The 17,474-nt window shown below is 57.6% G+C and overlaps 1 protein-coding gene across 1 annotated transcript in view; it reads left to right on the top strand.

Moving 5' to 3' along the window:
* NFAM1 (NFAT activating protein with ITAM motif 1) overlaps positions 1 to 10,468 on the top strand; it is a 42,976-nt gene extending 32,508 nt beyond the window's left edge. Inside the window, exons 7-8 of the mRNA XM_069491268.1 lie at positions 2,440 to 2,526; positions 3,915 to 10,468. Of these exons, the coding sequence (XP_069347369.1) occupies positions 2,440 to 2,526; positions 3,915 to 3,974 (147 nt within the window). The 3' untranslated portion in view covers positions 3,975 to 10,468. The remainder of the gene's footprint in view (positions 1 to 2,439; positions 2,527 to 3,914) is intronic.
* Positions 10,469 to 17,474: the final 7,006 nt, after the last annotated feature.

Below are 17,474 nucleotides of genomic sequence, written 5' to 3'. Positions count from 1 at the left end.
AAGGCTGCACACTGCATTTCACAGTCTGATGATCGGGTCACACCCTGAATACAAATGCAGCCCAGCAGGTCAGGACTTGTCAAAGACTTCACTCAGCAGCTGCTAATTGGTGGCCACCTCCACAGCAGCCCTGCCCTCAGCCGCATGGCTGCTCCTGCCCTGCCTGCTGTACAGCCGCCCCTTGCCCACCCGCCGTGTGGGTTAGAGGCCTGCAGGGTTCCAGGGCAGAGTCCTCTTCTCGGGCTCTGAATCCCCTGAGCTCTCTGGGCTCATGTGTGCCAGGCAGCCCATCTGAGCTGGGCAGAAAGGAGAGAGGACCATCCGTGGGACCCCAGATCTGCTTCCCTGCCGAGATGCCAGCAGAGAGGCTGTTTCCCTCCCTTCTCTCTGTGATCAGAAACGTCCAGCTCGGAGGGATCCAGCTTGGGGGGGCTGTCAGATCCACCCGAACTTGGAGGAGTGCAGGCCTAGGTGGACAGAGGGTGGGGGCCAAAGTGCTGCCAAGGAGCATCCCCCACCCCCCGTGCCAGGCTGGGGGGCAGCTGATGGTCTGGGTGTGCATGAAGACCACACAGGCCTTGGAAGTTTCTTCCACCGGAAATGGGGCTTCTCCCTGGGGGGACCCTGCCCCCTTTCCTACTGGGAGGCAGGGTGGAAGCCCCTCTCCCAAGACCCACCCTGTTTCTGGCTCAGAGACCCCTTGAACTTGTCCCTGGGGCCACTCGATCATCCCTGTGGCTGATGCCCTTGAAGTGAGGGTCTCCCAAGCGCCAAATGGTTTATTACACAGATTTTCATGCCTGGCTGCCTCTTGGCGCCTCCCTCCCCCTCCTCCCTCCCCTCCCACCTCCCCGCCCTCCTCCTGCCTCTGAGCACCACCTGTCTCTCCAGCCTGCCTCGGCAACCCCTGCTTGCCTGTTGCCAGGGAAACTGCCTCCTTGGCAACCAGCCGGCATCCATATGACACGTTCACTTGCACACGGGAAGGAAAGGCTTTGCTCTTGCTTAGGCTGTTTGTGGGCTGTGCTCCGGAGCCCAGCGGGTTCTGAGGGAGGGTCCGGGCTGTGACCACAGAGGGGTGGGGGGGAGCAGACATCACGCCTCCTTCGATGATCACTCAACAGTGGCTTATTAAGCACCTACTATTTGCCTATGTGCAGGGCCCTTCAGGTACAATATCTCATTTAATCATGCATTGAGCCTGCAAGATAGGTATGATGATTCCCGTTTTACAGATGGGAAAACTGAGACACAGAGAGGGTTTTGTTTGTTTGTTTGTTTGTTTGTTTGTTTTTAAGGGGTTGCCTATTGCTGACACGAGTCAGAGCCAAATCTAGTCTTGTCTGACTTCCAAGCCCCAGTTCTTCCTACCACCTTCAGGTCTCTGGTCAGGCCCCTCGTCGCTGGGCCTAGAGTGAGTGCGGCCCAAGGACACACCCGAGCAGGCGAAGAGCCCCTCACCACAGCCCATTTGGTGCCGCTCCTGTTGTGCCAAGCACAGCTGTAGGGCCAGGAACCAGAGACAAACCAGGCACAGTCTCTGCCCTCGAGGGGCTTCCAGTCTGGTCGGGGGCTGGTGGGGAGCGGGCTCTGACCTGACCCCGGGCAGAGAGCAGTAGAGGCCACGGTCTCCACCCAGCACGCCACCCCCTTGGCTGTCTTGGGAGGGGCATGGGCAGCGCTGGGGCTGTGGTCTCAGAGTGCGCAGTGGGAGCCTGGGACCTCCGAGGAGGAGCACTGGGGAATTATGGGAGCCCAGGTGGCCCGGGATGGGTAGCTGAGGGGGATGAAAGGAAAATGACAGGCAGGTGGAGGGGGAGAGGGGGTGCTGAGAGCCAGGGCTAGGCTCCGGATTCCTCCAGCAGGGCACAGCCTTGAAGGGCGAGGACTGTGACCTCAGCGGGTGCCCAGGTCAGCCATGAGCACAGGCTGGGGTGGGGATCAGGGAGACCTACAGGATGAGGGTGGGTGGGTAGGTGGGACCCTCACAGGGACTTGGGCTTTGAACCAGGGGAATGAGTGCAGATATAGGAGGGCGTCCTATTGGAGCAGTGGCCACAGGTGTCATGCAGGCACTGCTGGCTGTCGGGCCCTGGAGGACCTAAGGACAGGCAGGGACGGCAGGACTATGCCTGGGCCCTTCTTGCCGGCCAGGTGGAACCCTGGATAGAGCCTGCTGCGTGGAACACAGGCTCTGCTAGAGTCCTCCACGGAGGCGGCAGGAAGCAGAGAAGAGTCAGCCCTGTACAGGCAGGGATGGGGGCAGGGGGCTGAGGAAGCGGATGCAGTCGAAAAGGTGTGGCCATGCATGTGGCCTACAGGACTCCGCCCTCCCCTGGCCTCTCCCAGTGGGGTGCGTGACAGTGTGGGAGGCCACCATGGGGCCTGGGGACTGCCCCGGCCTACCTGCCTCTGACCCTGGCACCCTGTCTCCTGCAGGCCCTGCAGCGCCGAGAGACCGAGGTCTACGCGTGCCTCGAGAGTGAGGATGGCAGCCCGCACGCCGCCCCGAGCCCGCCCTCCCAGGTATGCGGGGGCTGGGGCTACAAGCCCCGGGCCTGGGGACACCAAGTCTGGCTTCTCATTCCATCTGGCCCTCTCATCATCTGCGAAGTGGGGTTAAATAGAATATGGAAACCAGCCACCTGCTGCTGAATCTCAGCCCTCTCTCAGGCAACCGGCTGCTGGTCAGGAGGACTGGTGGGTGTGAATTCCTCTCCAGCCCTTGGCAGCTGTGCAGCCCTGGCCAAGGTACCTGACTTCGCTGTGCCTGAGTCACCTTGTCTGTAAACTGAGGAGTCTAACGGTACCCACCTCATAGATAGAAGGTTGTGCTGAGAGGGCTGCCCAGGACCCTGTAGGTGCCCGTGCATATGAGCAATCGTAACTACCACTGGGCACAGTGTCTACACTGGCCCATCAGGCAAGGGGTGTTAGGCTTCTAGCTGCCCCCAGGCTGGGGTTAGCTAAAGTCAGGAGCTGGCATGTGAGCTGGTGCCGGCTCGCTGGCCTGGTCAGGGCTCTGTTACTGCCATGCCAGGACCTTAGGCGTATTATTTAGTCACACTTTCTCTCTTAAAACCTCAGTTTGCTCAACTGTAAAGTAGATGAGCGGTGTTTTCCTGCAATACCAACTACTCCAAATTCAAATTAGTTCCAAGGTGAATTGCATCCGCTGCACCAGAGCTTTGAACAGTACAAAGTCGAGGTGTTGTTAACTGGTACAGAATTCACGGGCACCTTGGAGGTGTTGTCAGGGAGTGCAGGGGGCTGGTGCTTGGCCTTCTCTGGCCCAGGCTGGCACTATTTGTTGAATCTCCTACTCTCAAAGCCCTTTCTATATGCAGTGCTGAACTAGGCCCTGACTGGAAGCAGGGCTTCCCCACCCTGGGACCCCCAAGGATGTCTGGGCCATCTCAGGCAGAGACGGCCGTGTGCCAGGCCCTGGGGTGCTAGACAGGAGAATGAGGCAAGTTCCTGCCCTCTGGGAGCCTCAGACTACAGGAACAGGGTCCCCAACACCATGACACACACAGACATCTGTAGCCCTATTTTGAGGGATGGACTCTGGGGAAGGACCGGTCCAGGGCTGGGGGGCAAGGAGGGGTCCCTGCTACTCTAAGATGAGCCCCCCATAGACAGAGTGAGTAGCAGGCAGTCAGGGAACAGGTGGGGGGCATCCCAGGCAGAGGGAAGAGCGTGCAGGGCAGTGAAGGGGAGGCGGGCACGGCTGGAGGGCGGGGTGGGGGGCGCGGCGCGGGCAGCATGGTGGGAGAGGAGTCTGGCAAGGGCGGAGCAACACCCCCAAAAGCTACACAGGAGGCGATCTGTTGCCTCTGCCTAAAAGTAAATTAGTGCAAGTTCATTCTTTTCCTACCTAATATTCTCTCTCTCTCTTGTTTTTTTCCATCCAGGAGAAACGGTGTAGACTTGAGGACGACAGTGAATTGAACCTGGTCTATGAAAACCTCTAGGATGGCTCCGCTGCCCGAGGACCTATTCCTGGATCAGAGGCTGGGCCAGTCTTCCCCCGTCCGAAGGACTTGATCTGACCCAGGAGTAAGGCCCCAGGGGCACCCCTTCCCTCACCCTCGCATTCAAGGCCCTTGCTACCCCATTCAAGGACCTCGGCCAGCCGCACTCCCCCCGCCTGTGCCCGGGCCTTTGCCCAGGCTGTTCCCTCCACCTCGTGGGCCCCTCCTCTCCTGGCCAGCCGACAATGTGCTACTCAGTCTCCCAGGGCTCGCTTGGACGCCACCCATTCCCGGAGCCCTCTGCGCCCCCTCATGCCCCACAGAGGGGTGCATGCGGCTCCCTTGGTGCCAGCCTGCTCCAAGAAGGGCCCCTGTCTGGTGGAGTGGAGAGCGGAGAATGACTTTTCAGCTGGGCCAAAGGCATGCGGCAGCCACCAGCGGGGAGCAGGGGGTGGCGTAGGAGGCATGGGGTGTGGGCAAGAAGGATGAACCTCGCAGAGGGTGGGACGAGGCTTAGGGACAGATCGGGAGGCCGAGGACGTGGCTGATGGTGGTCGGCAGGCTAGGCACCAGCAGCAGGGAGGGTCCGGGTGCATGCGGGTGAGGAGACCTGGTGTGTTTGGGGCAGGGCAGAGGGATGGGGGCCAAAAAGGAGCTGAGCAAACGGCTCGGCCCCCATGGGCCTGGCCTCTGTGCTCGCTGTGTCCCTGCTCCTGGCCCTCTGCTCCCTGGGCCTTCCCCACGGGGCCTCAGCTGCCCTTCCTTCCACCCCAAGGCCCAGGCCCCCAAAGTCCTCTCATCTGGCCTATCCGGACACCACCACCTGTGGCCCCTCCAGTCCTCCTCTGTCTCTATCTGCCTTAGGCCCCATCCCTGGCCCCCTGTGGACTGAAGCCCCAGGGCCCCAAGCCACCTCTCTTCGGTGTTTAGCTGTGTGGCTCGGTGACCACAGGCAGAGGGCGGGTCCCCCCATGTAGGCCCCCCATGGAGGGTGGCTCCTCAGCGCCTGGCCCTGAGCCATTTCTGCTGCTCTCAGCACCCACCCGCCCTCATTTCCCCTCATGGGGCAGCCCTGCAGTGTCACTGGAAACCCATCCCCAGGCAGCAGGGGTCAGTGTGGCCCAGCTCTCTGCTCTGCTCCCCCCTCTCCCCTGCATCCTGCCCTGGGCTTTCCCACTGTTGGTTCATTTGTGAATTAGGAAGGTGAATCCCCTCTCCCCACCTCTTGGGCTGCTCCAGAGATCCCTCTGCTAGGGGGCACCAGGCGTCCCTGGGCCCACAGGACGGCCAGTGGCCTTCCGGCTTGGTTCTGAGCCCGCCTTCAAGCACACAGCAAGGAGGGCTCTTAGTGAGATTGCCAGGCTGTGGTGAGGCCCAGCCTTCCAGGAAGCTTGGTTTTAATGAACTCCATGCTGCTCAGGAAGGCGAAACTGCTGTGCACAGCTGCTCCCCAGCTCCTGACTCCAGCAGCCTTAGGTGGGGGCCAGGGCTGGGTTGAGGGGCACAGTGCAGTGGGCCTCCCCTGGGGAAGGTGAAGCCAGCAAGCCCAAGAGGGGCCACCTCCCAAGGCCTTCTGGCCCTCTCTGCCTTCAGCCCCTGGACCCTAGACCCTCTGCTGGGACTGAGCCTTTTCCAGGAGCAGTGAGGGGGCCTGGTGGGGACGTCGCTGCCGTGCCCTGGCCCGGGCCCCAGCGTCTCTGCACGGAGCAGCTGAGGGATCCGGACAAGACCACGCCTGGTCTTGCCCCTCCTCCACCCAATACCTTGCATGGTTCCCACCACACTTGGAATAAAGTCGCAGCTCCTCCTTGTGGCCTATGAGACCCTCGGGCACTGACCCATCACCCCTCTGGTGGACATTGCTGGAGTCCACCAGGTGCTGAGGTCTTGGGTGAGGGAGGGAGAGGCAGGAAGGAGGAGGAGGGTGTAGGGTGGAAGGCGGGGCCCTAAGAGGGCTGCGACACAAGGGAGGGTAGAGGAAGAATGTTCTGGGACTCCCAGTGGGCAGCAAAGAAGACTGAGCACCTGTTGCCAGCCCCTGCAGGGACGAGCTGGCACAGGGCGAGGAGTGGCAGATAAATTCAGGGTAGGGGTGCAGGGGGCAGAGGGAAGGAGGAGGAGCAGAGGGGCCGGAGAGGACCGTGAACATGAGCTCCCTGAGGGCTCTGCATGGGTGGGGCAGAGAAGACAGAGGACCTGCCCTTGGGCGCCAGCTCCACTTGCCAGCAGCAAGTCACTGCCCACCTGAGCCTTGGCTTCCAGTGACAATCAAGACCGCTCAGTGTCTCTCAGAGAGGACAGATGGGGACTCCCTGGCCCACATGGAGGCTCAGTGGGTGTGCGTTTCCTTCAAGATTCATCCTGCAGGAGAAACAGGCTGCCGGGGCAGTGGGAAGGGTGTCTGCTAAGTGAGGGGCAGGCGTCCCTGGGAGGTGGGGACCTGGGCAGGCTCTGCAGCTACCCCCACAAGAACCGCCTGGGAAGCAGCATGCTCAGGTGGGCAGGTAGGGGCTGCCCAGGGCTGGGGCAGGGGCAGGGCAAGCAGACGGGTGAGGGAGGGGCTCTGGACCTGGGACGGGAGAGACTGAGAGAGCTGGGAGGGGCGGGGGAAGGGGAGCCTAGGAGTTTCAAGAAGGGGCAGGTGTGAGCTGTCCTGCGGGGAAGCTCTGCAGGACCTTCCCCCAGGGTCCAGGGCAGGAGGGCTGGGGGTGCTTCCCTGTGCCTGGCCTGGCCCTGCCCTGATGGGATTTCCACCCACACCCCACCCACCCTGCACTGCTCGGTCTCAGCACCACCCCCTTCAGAGCCTCAGGGCATCTGACACCCTCGGGCTCCCAGGCTCCTGGCCTGCCTCTCCCGGGCAGCTTCCGCTCCCTCTGGCTCCTGCTCCTTCCAGCACTTGCTTGAGAAAAGCTTCCCGGGGAAACCAAGCCCAGGAACTTGAAGTGGGAGCGAGAAGTGGGGGCCCCTCCTCAGCAAAAATTTCCAGAGGATTCTGGCAGCAGTTTCCATGGGAACACGTGCTGGTTATAACACCAGCCTTGGTGGGGCAGGGTTCCCTTTCCCGCCAGGACGGGGCTGCGCTCACAAACCTGAAGGCTAGTTACAGGCGAAACCTGCCTCCCCCCCTTTTTTTTAAAAACACATTCTAATTTAAAGGCCATGCTCCATTCTAAGGATGCCTCTGGGATTTCAGTGATGGATTTTTATGTAGTTCAATAGTTTTCTTGGCAGACAGCTCAGCCAGGAGAGGTGGGCGGTTGCCTCAGCCCAGCCAGGCTGAGTGGTGTCTCTCTGTCCCTCCAGAATGCCAGGGGATGTCATTTGCCCACCCGAGGGGCTTCCCCAACCCTGAATTCAGACTTCAAGAGTTGAGGACGTGGGCATGAGGGTGGAAGACACCCCCCTTCCTTGACCTATGGTCATATTTATGGCCCCTGAGCCTTGCCTGAGTGTGGGTCGGGCCATCCTCTCTGTGCTGGGTGATAGCATGTGTTTTTGTGTGTGTATGCAGGTGACATATGCAGGTGACAGAGGCATATGTTATGGTAAAGCATTAAAACTCCAGCAAAGTAAAATTCCCTGTGATGCACCTGCCACCTCCCAGCCTCCCTCCCAATCCCCCCCCACCAGAGGTAACCGACTGGGTCATCCGGGAGTGTTTTCTTTGCTGCTGTTTGCATTGCATCTGTGTACATACGTGCAAACATGGAAAATACACGGTGTCTGTGTGGGCTCCGCACAGCTCGCATGGAGCCGTTCTGTAGGTGTTGTTTGCACTCGCTTTGTGCACGCGGCCCCACGTGGTGGGGATCTGCCTGAGACAACACACTGGAGCTGCCAGACTCTAATTACAGGGAAGGATTCTGCAGAAGGGATGGATCCTAATTTAATCAGGCCCCTATCGAAGGCCTTTTCAGTTGTTTACGATTTTTCAGCCTCACATAAGGTGCTGCAGGGAACATTCTTGTAAGTGCCTCCTTGGACACATCTGCAAAACTTTCTCTGCAGGAAATGACTAAAAGGGATTCCTGGGGCCCAGGGTGTGGAAATTCACTGTTTTAACAGACGCTGCCAGATCTGAGGCACTGAGGCGGTACTGGTTTCTGTTCCTGCGACTCTATCTAGAGTATCTCGTTTAATCCGGAAAACAGCTCTGCGAAGTGGGGGGCTGATATCCCGGTTTTACCAAGGCAGAAGCTACCCTTCAGAAGGGCTGGCAGGCTACAGGTCACACAGCCTAGAAGGGACGACACCCTCCACAGGCCAGGGGAGGGAAGTGCGGGGGAGGCAGAAAGAGCCATCAAGGGACTTGATGTCCCCAGAACTAGGGAAGTCCATGGAAGGACAAAACTCCTTCAGAGACAGCCTGTCAGCCTCACATTACTCATATCCAATTTCTCAAAATTGTGTGTGTGTGTTTGTGGGGGGGGGTCCTCCTGCCTCCCTGTGGTCTGTCTCCTTGGGGAAATGGAGGCAGGTCAGCAGAGGCTGCGGGGGCGGGCCTGGCTCCTGGCAGCCTGGACGTTCCCAGGCACAGCATGCCTGGAGTTGTGAGCTGCCTCTTAGAAGCTTTATAATCCGGGATAATGCTGCTGTAATTGGCCTTGTTTTGCTTTTACAATCCTCTCATTACCTGAAAACCTACTTTACAAACGGCTATATCTGGGGTGGGTTTTATTTTACCACTTTGTGGACCTTGAAGGGCCAAGGAGCGTGGGCTCTTCCTCTCTCCCATCGCATGCCCCATCCCCACTCCCCAGCGACTCTGGCTGACCTGGCCTCGCTCAAGACACAGCCCTGCACCTGCCTCCCCACCCTGGGCCTGGGCTGAGCTGGGGACTGCTCTCCTCCCCGGAATCCCCATCTCGCCCACCCATCAGAGCCTCCCTCCAACCCCACCTCCTCCCAGCCCTTCCCAGTCTCTGCACCAAACTGAGCTGTCTATAGCACAGACCTGGCCCTTTCACCCTCCGCTCAAATCCCTGCGCTACCCTACAGTTGTGGTCAATTTGTTGCAATAAGGGGGCCAAGATCATTCAGTGGAGAAAGAATAGTCTTTTCAACAAATGGCGCTGGGAGAACTGGACCTCCACACCCTGAGGATGAAGCTGGACCCTGACCTCACACCCTGTACCAAACCTCACCGTGGCTTCCAGAGTCCACAGGATCGAGGTTTGACCCCTTAGCCTTGCACTCAGGGCTTTGCCACCCCTTCATTCTTTCAACATTTGTCCTGCTCTGACTACGTGCCAGGCCCCTTGCTGGGGCTGGAATAAGAGACAGAGGATGCTTCTGTCTTCGCAGAGTCCACAGCTCATTTCTGACCAGCTCCAGCTGGCCCAAAGTCACCCCACGCCCATCCATGCTCCCATCATGGCTGCTGCTCCCCAAGATGCTGAACTCCCCACCTCTGAGCCTGTGCTCCTCCCATTCTCTCTGCCAAGGCCCTGCACCTTTGCCTGAGGAGTTCCTGCTTGAATGCCACCTCCTCCATGAAGTTTTCCAGAAACTCCCTTCCCGACCAAGCAGTTTCTTCAATCCTTTTCCTGCTCTTTCCTTCCCTGAATCAATTCCTCTCCCCAGGAAGCCCTGGGCTTCCCAGCAGGCAGACACCTTATTTGCCTCTCTTTGTCCATGCCTAACTCCTGGCAGGGGCTCAGGAGCCATTTGTTACAAGAAATAAATGAATCTTTTCGTTTCCTGGTAATTCAGGAAAGGAAATTCAGTGCCTGTTCTTGCTGAAAAACAGAGAATATTTTTTTTTCAATTTCCAGGAAGTGATTTCTAATTAGTATGTGACCCATTTTACGTATGTAGAAATTGAGACAGACATGCTTTTGCACCCGCAGCACCAGGAGAGGCAAGGCACCGAAAAGTGCAGGTCCTGGAAGGCCAGCACCCCCCATCTAATGGGGACAGGGTGGCTTTGTGCCGAGCTGTTGGAGGCCAGGCCACGCAAGGGAAAAGCCAGCTGTCCTCCCGCCCCCATTCAACTCCTGGCTGCCAAGGCTGTCAAGAGGCCCCGATGACACATGCCTGCAGACTGCGCATCAGGGGCCGTGAGCCTGTTAGGGTGGTTCTGCTAATTGATCCTAGAAGCTCCTGTCACTACCAGGGGACACCTTGGCAAGCTCAGCAATGTCCTGACCGCTGTCTCTGGCCTCACCAGATGGCCTCCCTTCCTGCCTCAGCTGCGTCTAGGCTCAGCCTGACACCCCCGACCATTCAAGGCCTGGGGCCCTCCCAGTAGCCAGCAGAACTGGCCAGCCCAGCTGGGGGGTTGGGGGGTGGGAGCACTGGAGACCCCCCCTTGTGGGTCCCTCATGTTCCAGCCTGGTCACAGCCATCCCAGGAGTGGCTGGGTTGGTGGAGGAGGCTCAGGGCTGCTCAGTCAGGACTCAGCCTCAAATGCCCCCCACCTTCCTCCAGTGGCCCCACAGCCTACTGCCTCCTATGGGTGGGGAACCCCGATGTGCCACATGACTGGAGTGCAGCCAGGAGAACTGCTGGCCTCCCTCATCCGTTAGGACGGTCTATGTGGCCAAGTCCTGGGGACGGGGGGGGGGGGGGGGGTGACACTGGAGCCAAGTGCAGGCCCAGGAATAAAAAGGGTAATCGTGGTGATGCAAAGAGAGCCGTGAGCCCTGAGCCCTTGCAGCCCAGCCCCCCATCGCCCTGTGCGGTGGAGTATCCCTCTCAGGGGACAACGAAAGGAAAGGAAGCTGTGAGGGGCTGAGGAGGAAGCTGACCCCAGGCCACTCTGGCCCCCGAGGCTCTGCTCTCCCCACCACGTGTCAGGGCCCAGGGTGCCGCTGTCTTCTTTCTGCATACAAGCCTAGGGTGTGAGATCGTGGAGAGCATCAGCGTGCGCCATCTAAAACTGCCCTGCTTTAGGGAACTGCTAATGGCTACGGGGCTTCTTTAGGGGGCAATAGAAATGTTGTGGAATTAGATAGCGGTGATGGTTGTTCAACCTTGTGAATGTGCTAAAAACTACTGAACTGTACCCTTTAAGAGGGTGAATTTTATGATATGTGAATTACATTTCAATAATATAAACCAAAAACAAACAAAAAGCTGCCCTATTTAAACACTTTCTGTGTCCCTTGTTCTTTACCCCTAGGACAGAGCGTGTGTGCTCACACACACTCACTCACTTCCCTGGGCCCCGGCCCAGCGCCCTCCACCCCAGCCTGCCCCTCCTCCCTCCCTCCTTCAGAAGGGCCCTTCTGTGTCCTCTTCCAACTTCCAGGTTCTGCACACGAAGCTCCCTCTGCCTAATAGCTAGTGAAATGCTTACTGAGTTCTTATCTGGATACAAGCGTGGATCCCATTTTACAGGTGAGGTAACTGAGCCTCAGAGAGACGTAGCAACTTGCGCAAGGCCACCTAGCTGGCTAGCTGGCGGATGGTGCAGCTGCGATGAAGCCCTAGCAGTGGCTTCAGAACCGGTGATCTGAACCACTTTGCTCGGTGGCCTTCTGTGGTAGGCTGCATAATGCCCCCCAAGATGTCCACATCCTAATCCCTGGAACCTGTAAATGTTACCTTATATGGCGGAGACTTTGCAGATGTGATTAGGAATCTTGAGATGGGGAGATTATCCTGGATCATTATAATCACAACTGTCCTCACAAGAGGGATGCAGAGGGAGATAACTAAGGGGGGCAGTGGCCATGTGACGATGGAAGCAGAGAAAGGATTTGAAGGTGCCGCGCCGCTGGCTTGGAGATGAGAGAGGGGCCACAGCCAGGGCATTTAGCTCTAGAAGCAGGAAAGGGCAAGGAAGTGGATACTCCTCTAAGCGTCCGGAGGGAATGTGGCCCCGCAAACACCTTGGTTTCTGCCTATTGAGACTGATTTTGGATGTCTGGTCTCCGGACCTGTAAGAGAAAAAAATGTGTGTTGTTTTAAGTCACCAAATCTGTGGGAATTGGTTACAGCAGCTGTAGAAAATGAATACACTTTCCCTCCTAGGAGAGCCTATGTAGCCTCCCAGGCTGAGCCTCTGTGCTCACCCTGACCTGGGGCCTCTTCTCTTGCTCCCAGCACTGAGCTTACCAGGCTGGTGTCATCCTCCAGTTGCACCAGCTCTGGGGCAGAGTGGAGGAGGAAACTGAGGCTTGGAGCAGGGAGGAGAATGCCCCACATCACTCAGCTGGCAAAAGGCAGAGATGACCAGGGCACCCAAGCTGAAGGACTCTTGAGAGGAGAGGCCACACCTGGTGCCACTGCCCCTGGGTATCAAGGCAGCACCCACCTAGGCCCGCATGGAATCGCACCATTCCTGGTGGGCTTGGCTTTAGGGAAACCTGATAGCAAATTTCAAACCAATAAGAGCAAATAAATGAGGGGTGATTACCGACAATAGGAGAGGATGCGCGGCGGGGTGCCTCCAAATGGCATCTCCCCAGCACGTCGTAAGTGCTTTATAGGTCATTAGCTACTTGACAGAGAGAGCCTGACACTTAAAGCAAAGAATTTGGAGCCTCTACCAGGGAAAACCAATCAGAAATGAAGATAGAGCATCGGTAGTGTTAAGATGTACTGGGTGGGCAAACGGGATTCGATTTACACATAACTTTAAGGCCCTCTCCATTGTGTAAAGTGAGGCACGCTGGTATTTGAGGCCATTTATAAATCCCAAATGAGAGTTTAGGAAAACTTAACCTCCCCTGCCATTTTGTTGTTGTTGTTAATGAAATATTTAAAAGACGTGGAAAAGCACACAGACAAGCTTAAACATCTAAGCCCACCACCCGACTCTGTCAAATAAAACATTACAGCCAAGGTTGAAGCACCCACTTTTTTAAAAAAAAATGTTACTTGTTTTTTCTTCCTGCCTGTTCAAATCCTTTCTGTCCTCTGGCTCCACCTTGTCAAGGAGACCTAAGCTGACCAACCACCCCTGCCCAAGACATTGCTCCTTCCTCTGAAATCAGAGTGCAATTACTGCCTCTTTAATTAACTTGGCAATTAATCACCAGCTGCTTGTGAAACAGCTTTTATTGTCCTTGTCTATCTCGGACGTGGTGAGGGTGAGGACCAGGAGTGCCGGGGGAGGGGGGGACGGGCTGGCAGGGGCCTCCTCGGGCACGAGGCTAGGGCAGGGTCAGCTAGAAAGGAGGCCTGAGAAGGCCTGTTACTCAGAGGGTGGGCTCCATCCTGCCTCTGTTTAAGCAGCTGCCAGGAACCAGGATCCAAGATGAGCTGTGGAAACCCAGGAGAGCAGTGGGCAGCCAGGAGGTGGATCCACGCTGGGTGGCCTCAGGGTCTCTGCTCTCGGTGTTCCCCTCTAATCAGAATGTTCTTTCTTCCCTGAGCTTTGTAGAATTGTGTCCCCCAAAATGATATGTTGAAGTCCTAACCATGGATACCTGTGCATGTGATCTGATTTGGAAATAGGGTCTTTGCAGATGTAATCAAGTTAAGATGAGGTCATACTGGGTTAGTATAGATGTCACTCTAAGAAGGCCATGTGAAGACACAGACACAGGAAGAGCTGTGTCAAGCTGGCTCCTCTGCATGCCTGAATCTGGCTGCCCACTGTACCTGAGACAGGACAGCATTTTTCTCGTTGATTAACCCTCCCCGTGTCCAACTCCAGGAGCAGTTCCTACACCCTCCTTTGTTAGAGGAACCCTCTCCTTCATCCCATCTCAGACACCATCTCTCTCAATCAAAAGACCCACCTGGGGAGTTCCCAAGGCCTCCTTGCAAGAGAACAGCATCTCTGCTCCAGTCAGTTTGCTTAATGATACTCCCCATGGATCCCCCAGGAAAATCCACCCCACATGCCCCCAGACTGTCAGGTGGGCAATGTAGTGCTTCTAATTTTTTCTTCTTCTGATTTGGGGTGGGGGGTGGGGGGTCGGGGAGGAGGAATTCCCAGGAAGGGAGAGGGCCTAGCAGGTTACCAGGAATTTAATGTGGAGGCAGGGGCTACCTCATTCATACTGCCAAGCGCAGCACTGGGTACAGCACGTTCACTGAAATAACGTCTTCTGCTCTAATCCAACACTTCCTTTTGATAGGTGGGAAACGGAGGCTGTGACACCGCGCAGGGCAGTGCCGTGTGGAAGAGACCTTTGGTCCAGTGATGGATGCGTGTCCCAGCATCGGCTCAACCATTCATTCCCAGTCCCCGCATTTCTCTGCACCTTGGTTTCTCTCTCCCTGGTGGGGAATAGTAATACCATCTCCTACGGATGTTGCCAGTATTAAAGGTAGTTGCAAAAATCTGTATGCATATTTTCTATTAATTCATTCAGCTCGTGAATTAACGTTTTAAGCGCCTACTGTGTGCTAGGCCCTGGGGACGCAGTGGTGAGCAGCACAAACCCGGTGTCCCTACCTTAAGGTGTTATTTGGTGGAGAAGGACAAGAAAATGCAGTTACCCCTAGGGGTGGTGTTATCATGGGGAGCACAGAAGCACAGAGGGGAAAGCTGCAGAGTTCAGAAGGGCCCAAGAGAGCAGCTGCCGCCGCAGGAAAGAAAAGGCAAAGAATGAAATCCGCAAGCCCCCACCCCCACTGTCTGAGCCCCTTCTTCGTCCCAGCCAATCAGGCGTCAGCAACGCCGGCCGGCCGACCAATCAGGAGCCGGAACAGGAGCCCTAGTCGCAGGCCACGCTCTCCCCCGGGAGCGGGGCCGGAGCCGGCGCGCCCCGCCCCGCCCCGCCCCGGCCCGGCCCCGCCCCCGCCCCCCCCCCTCCCCGCAGCGACTGGCGCTGCCGGCTGCGAGCCCCGTGGCCAGCGGCCGGCCGCTGGGGCCGAGCATTGTCCTAAGAGCCAAAAAAAGGGAGAAGGGGGTCGGGGGGACAGCCACGTGGCCGCAGGAGGATTTACAACATTTTCTTTCGCCAGCTACAATATTGCAAAAGATGTGAAAGAGACAGCACGGCCAGGACGAGAGCGCGAGGGCGCCGGAAGGTAAGCAGCCCCCAGCCGGCTCCGCCGGGACTTGGGACACCGGGAGGAGATCGCGGGCATCACCCCAACCCTGAGCGGCCGTCGCGGGGTCTGCGTCCAGGTCCGCGCTCTAAAGGGTCTCGTGAGCTTTGGGTGGTGCAGACGCGGCCCCTGAGCTGAAGGCATCTCCGGTGGCCCGGGGGCTGCCGCGGCGGTGTGGACCAGCGCAGGCGGTCCGGCCGAGGCGCCTCCGGAATCCAGAGGTAGTCGAGACTGATCCTCAAGGCTGAGTTTGGCAGTCCGAGTAACTCGCTGCTGGTGATCCTGTGGAGACGCGGACCAATGACTGAGGCACCCTCCAGCGACCCGGGGACAGATGAGGCTGTGTAGACACGCGCTGTGGTCGAGGAGCCTCAGAACCGCGAGCAGGTGTAGACGCGGGCGGGTTCCAGGCACGGAAAGTTTGCTGGCCTGCGCTGAGCCCGCTGGCTGGGAGGAAGGGTCTCGCGCAGACCGACTCGCCTGCAAGGGGCGAGGCGCACCCCTGCGGGCGGGCATGGGACTCACCTGTCGCGCTCAGCCGCCTCCCCGGGCGCCTTAGGGGTAACTCCAGACCCTGGCTGCTGTGATTTGTGTACTCACTTCCTCCGGAGCGGCAGAAGCTGCGGCTGAGTAGGAGAGGGAGTTGGGCAGGCAGTAAATGACCCGAGTCCTAGAGCAAGACCAGAGGGATTCATTCGCTTTGAGATTTTTTTCTTTTTGAGACACAGTCTTGCTCTGTTGCCCAGGCTAGAGTGCCGTGGCGTCAGCCTAGCTCACAGCAACCTCAAACTCCTGGGCTCAAGCGATCCTCCTGCCCCAGCAGGGACTACAGGCGCATGCCATGACTCCTGGCTAATTTTTCTGTTTTTAGTAGAGACGGGTCTCACTATTGCTCAGGCTGTTCTCAAACTCCTGAGATCAAGTGATCCACCCTCCTCAGCCTCCCAGAGTGCTGGGATTACAGGGGTGATTTTTTTTTTTTTTTTTTTTTTTTTGAGACAGGGTCTTGCTCTGTGGCAGGGCTGGAGTGCAGTGGCCTCATCATAGCTCCCTGCAACCTCAAACTCCTGGTCTCCAGCCATCCTCCTGTCTCAGCCACACCCCGGTAGCTAGGACTACAGGTGCACACCACCACACCTGGCTAATTTTTCTATTTTTTGTAGAGACGGGTCAGTATATTGCTCAGGCTGGTCTGGAACTCCTGGCCTCAAGATTCTCCTGCCTCTGCCTCCCAAAGTGCTGGGATTACAGGTGTGAACCACCATGCCTGGCCCCATTTGGAGTCTTTTAGAGCAGTTCAAGCACCCACTCTGCCCCCTGGCTCCGGAGGAGACTTAGGTGTCTCCATCTCACCTGTGAGGAATCTGAGGGTCCGAGAGGCCAACCTGGTGTCCTATCACACGCTGGTAATCAGAGGAGGGGACTCAAACCCTGTTTTTCCTGGCTCCTTTTCTCCTTCCACTTCCGCCTTAATGAGGAGAAGGGGTGCCGGGCATGGGGGGCGGTGCAGATGGAACCTGGCCATGGGGTGCAGAGAGGCCAGGACCCCTGGATCTGGGACCCCTGGATCTGCTTCCCACTCCCCCTCTGTGGCTCCTGGTGGTCCCACAGCACTGAGTGAGGCAATGAACGGAGGAGTGAAGGTGGTGGCAGAGAGAGGCCTGGGCAGGTGATGCTGGTGCGCACCTACCTCATTCCCAGGGGTGTTGTGCCTGGGGCAGATCAGGTGGGGTAGGATATTCATGTGACACTCTCTCCTGTGGCCAGGCTCTGCCACAGGGGAAGGGGGCAGAAGGGTGCCCGTTGACTGGAGGAGATACCCACATCTCGGGTGGTTCTTGGGAAGGCTCAGTCTCATCTCCTATCACCCTCTGTGCCCTTTGCTCCATTCCTCTCCCACACCCTCCCATCTCTCTGACTCCTCCTGCCACAGGGCCTTTTGCATATGTTATTTATTCTTTTGATCAAGAAAAAGTCACCACACACCTATTCTGTGCCAGGCGTGGGCAATTGGGCAGTGATTGAGGCAGGCCCAGTCTCCACCCTCTCAGGGCTTCCGGAGCAGTGCAGAGACATAGGGGGCGCTGCATGGGGAGGGGAAGCAACCTCAGGTGAAGGCCTCTCTGTGGACGTGCAGTGTGCCAGAGGGGTAACGCTCCTCCTCCCCAAGCCGCCTCTGACTCTCTGACTTGACATTTCCACCAGGACAACTCTCCTAGCCTGGGACCACTCCCTCCATGGAATTTTGTATCAATTGGTTAATGTTTGTCCCCGCTCATTGATTATAAGTGCCTTGAGGGCAGGACTCTAATCTCTTCTGGGTGGACGTAGGCAAAGCCAATAAAGGATGGGTAGGATTTCCCCAGAAAAACAGGAGCTGCTCTGCCAGGTCAGGAGTCCAGATGGCAGAAACTTTTCTTTCCCCTTCCCTGGCCTGAGTCCTGGGCTCTACAGCCCATTTGCTGTTCACAGAAACAAAGTACTTATAAAAGGAACCAGTGGGCCTTGTGCAGGGAGAGACCCCGCCCTGATGGGCCACTGCAG

This window comes from Eulemur rufifrons, chromosome 16, assembly GCF_041146395.1.
Source record: "Eulemur rufifrons isolate Redbay chromosome 16, OSU_ERuf_1, whole genome shotgun sequence".
NCBI lineage: Eukaryota > Metazoa > Chordata > Mammalia > Primates > Lemuridae > Eulemur > Eulemur rufifrons.
This window is presented reverse-complemented; position numbering and strand designations above follow the sequence as displayed.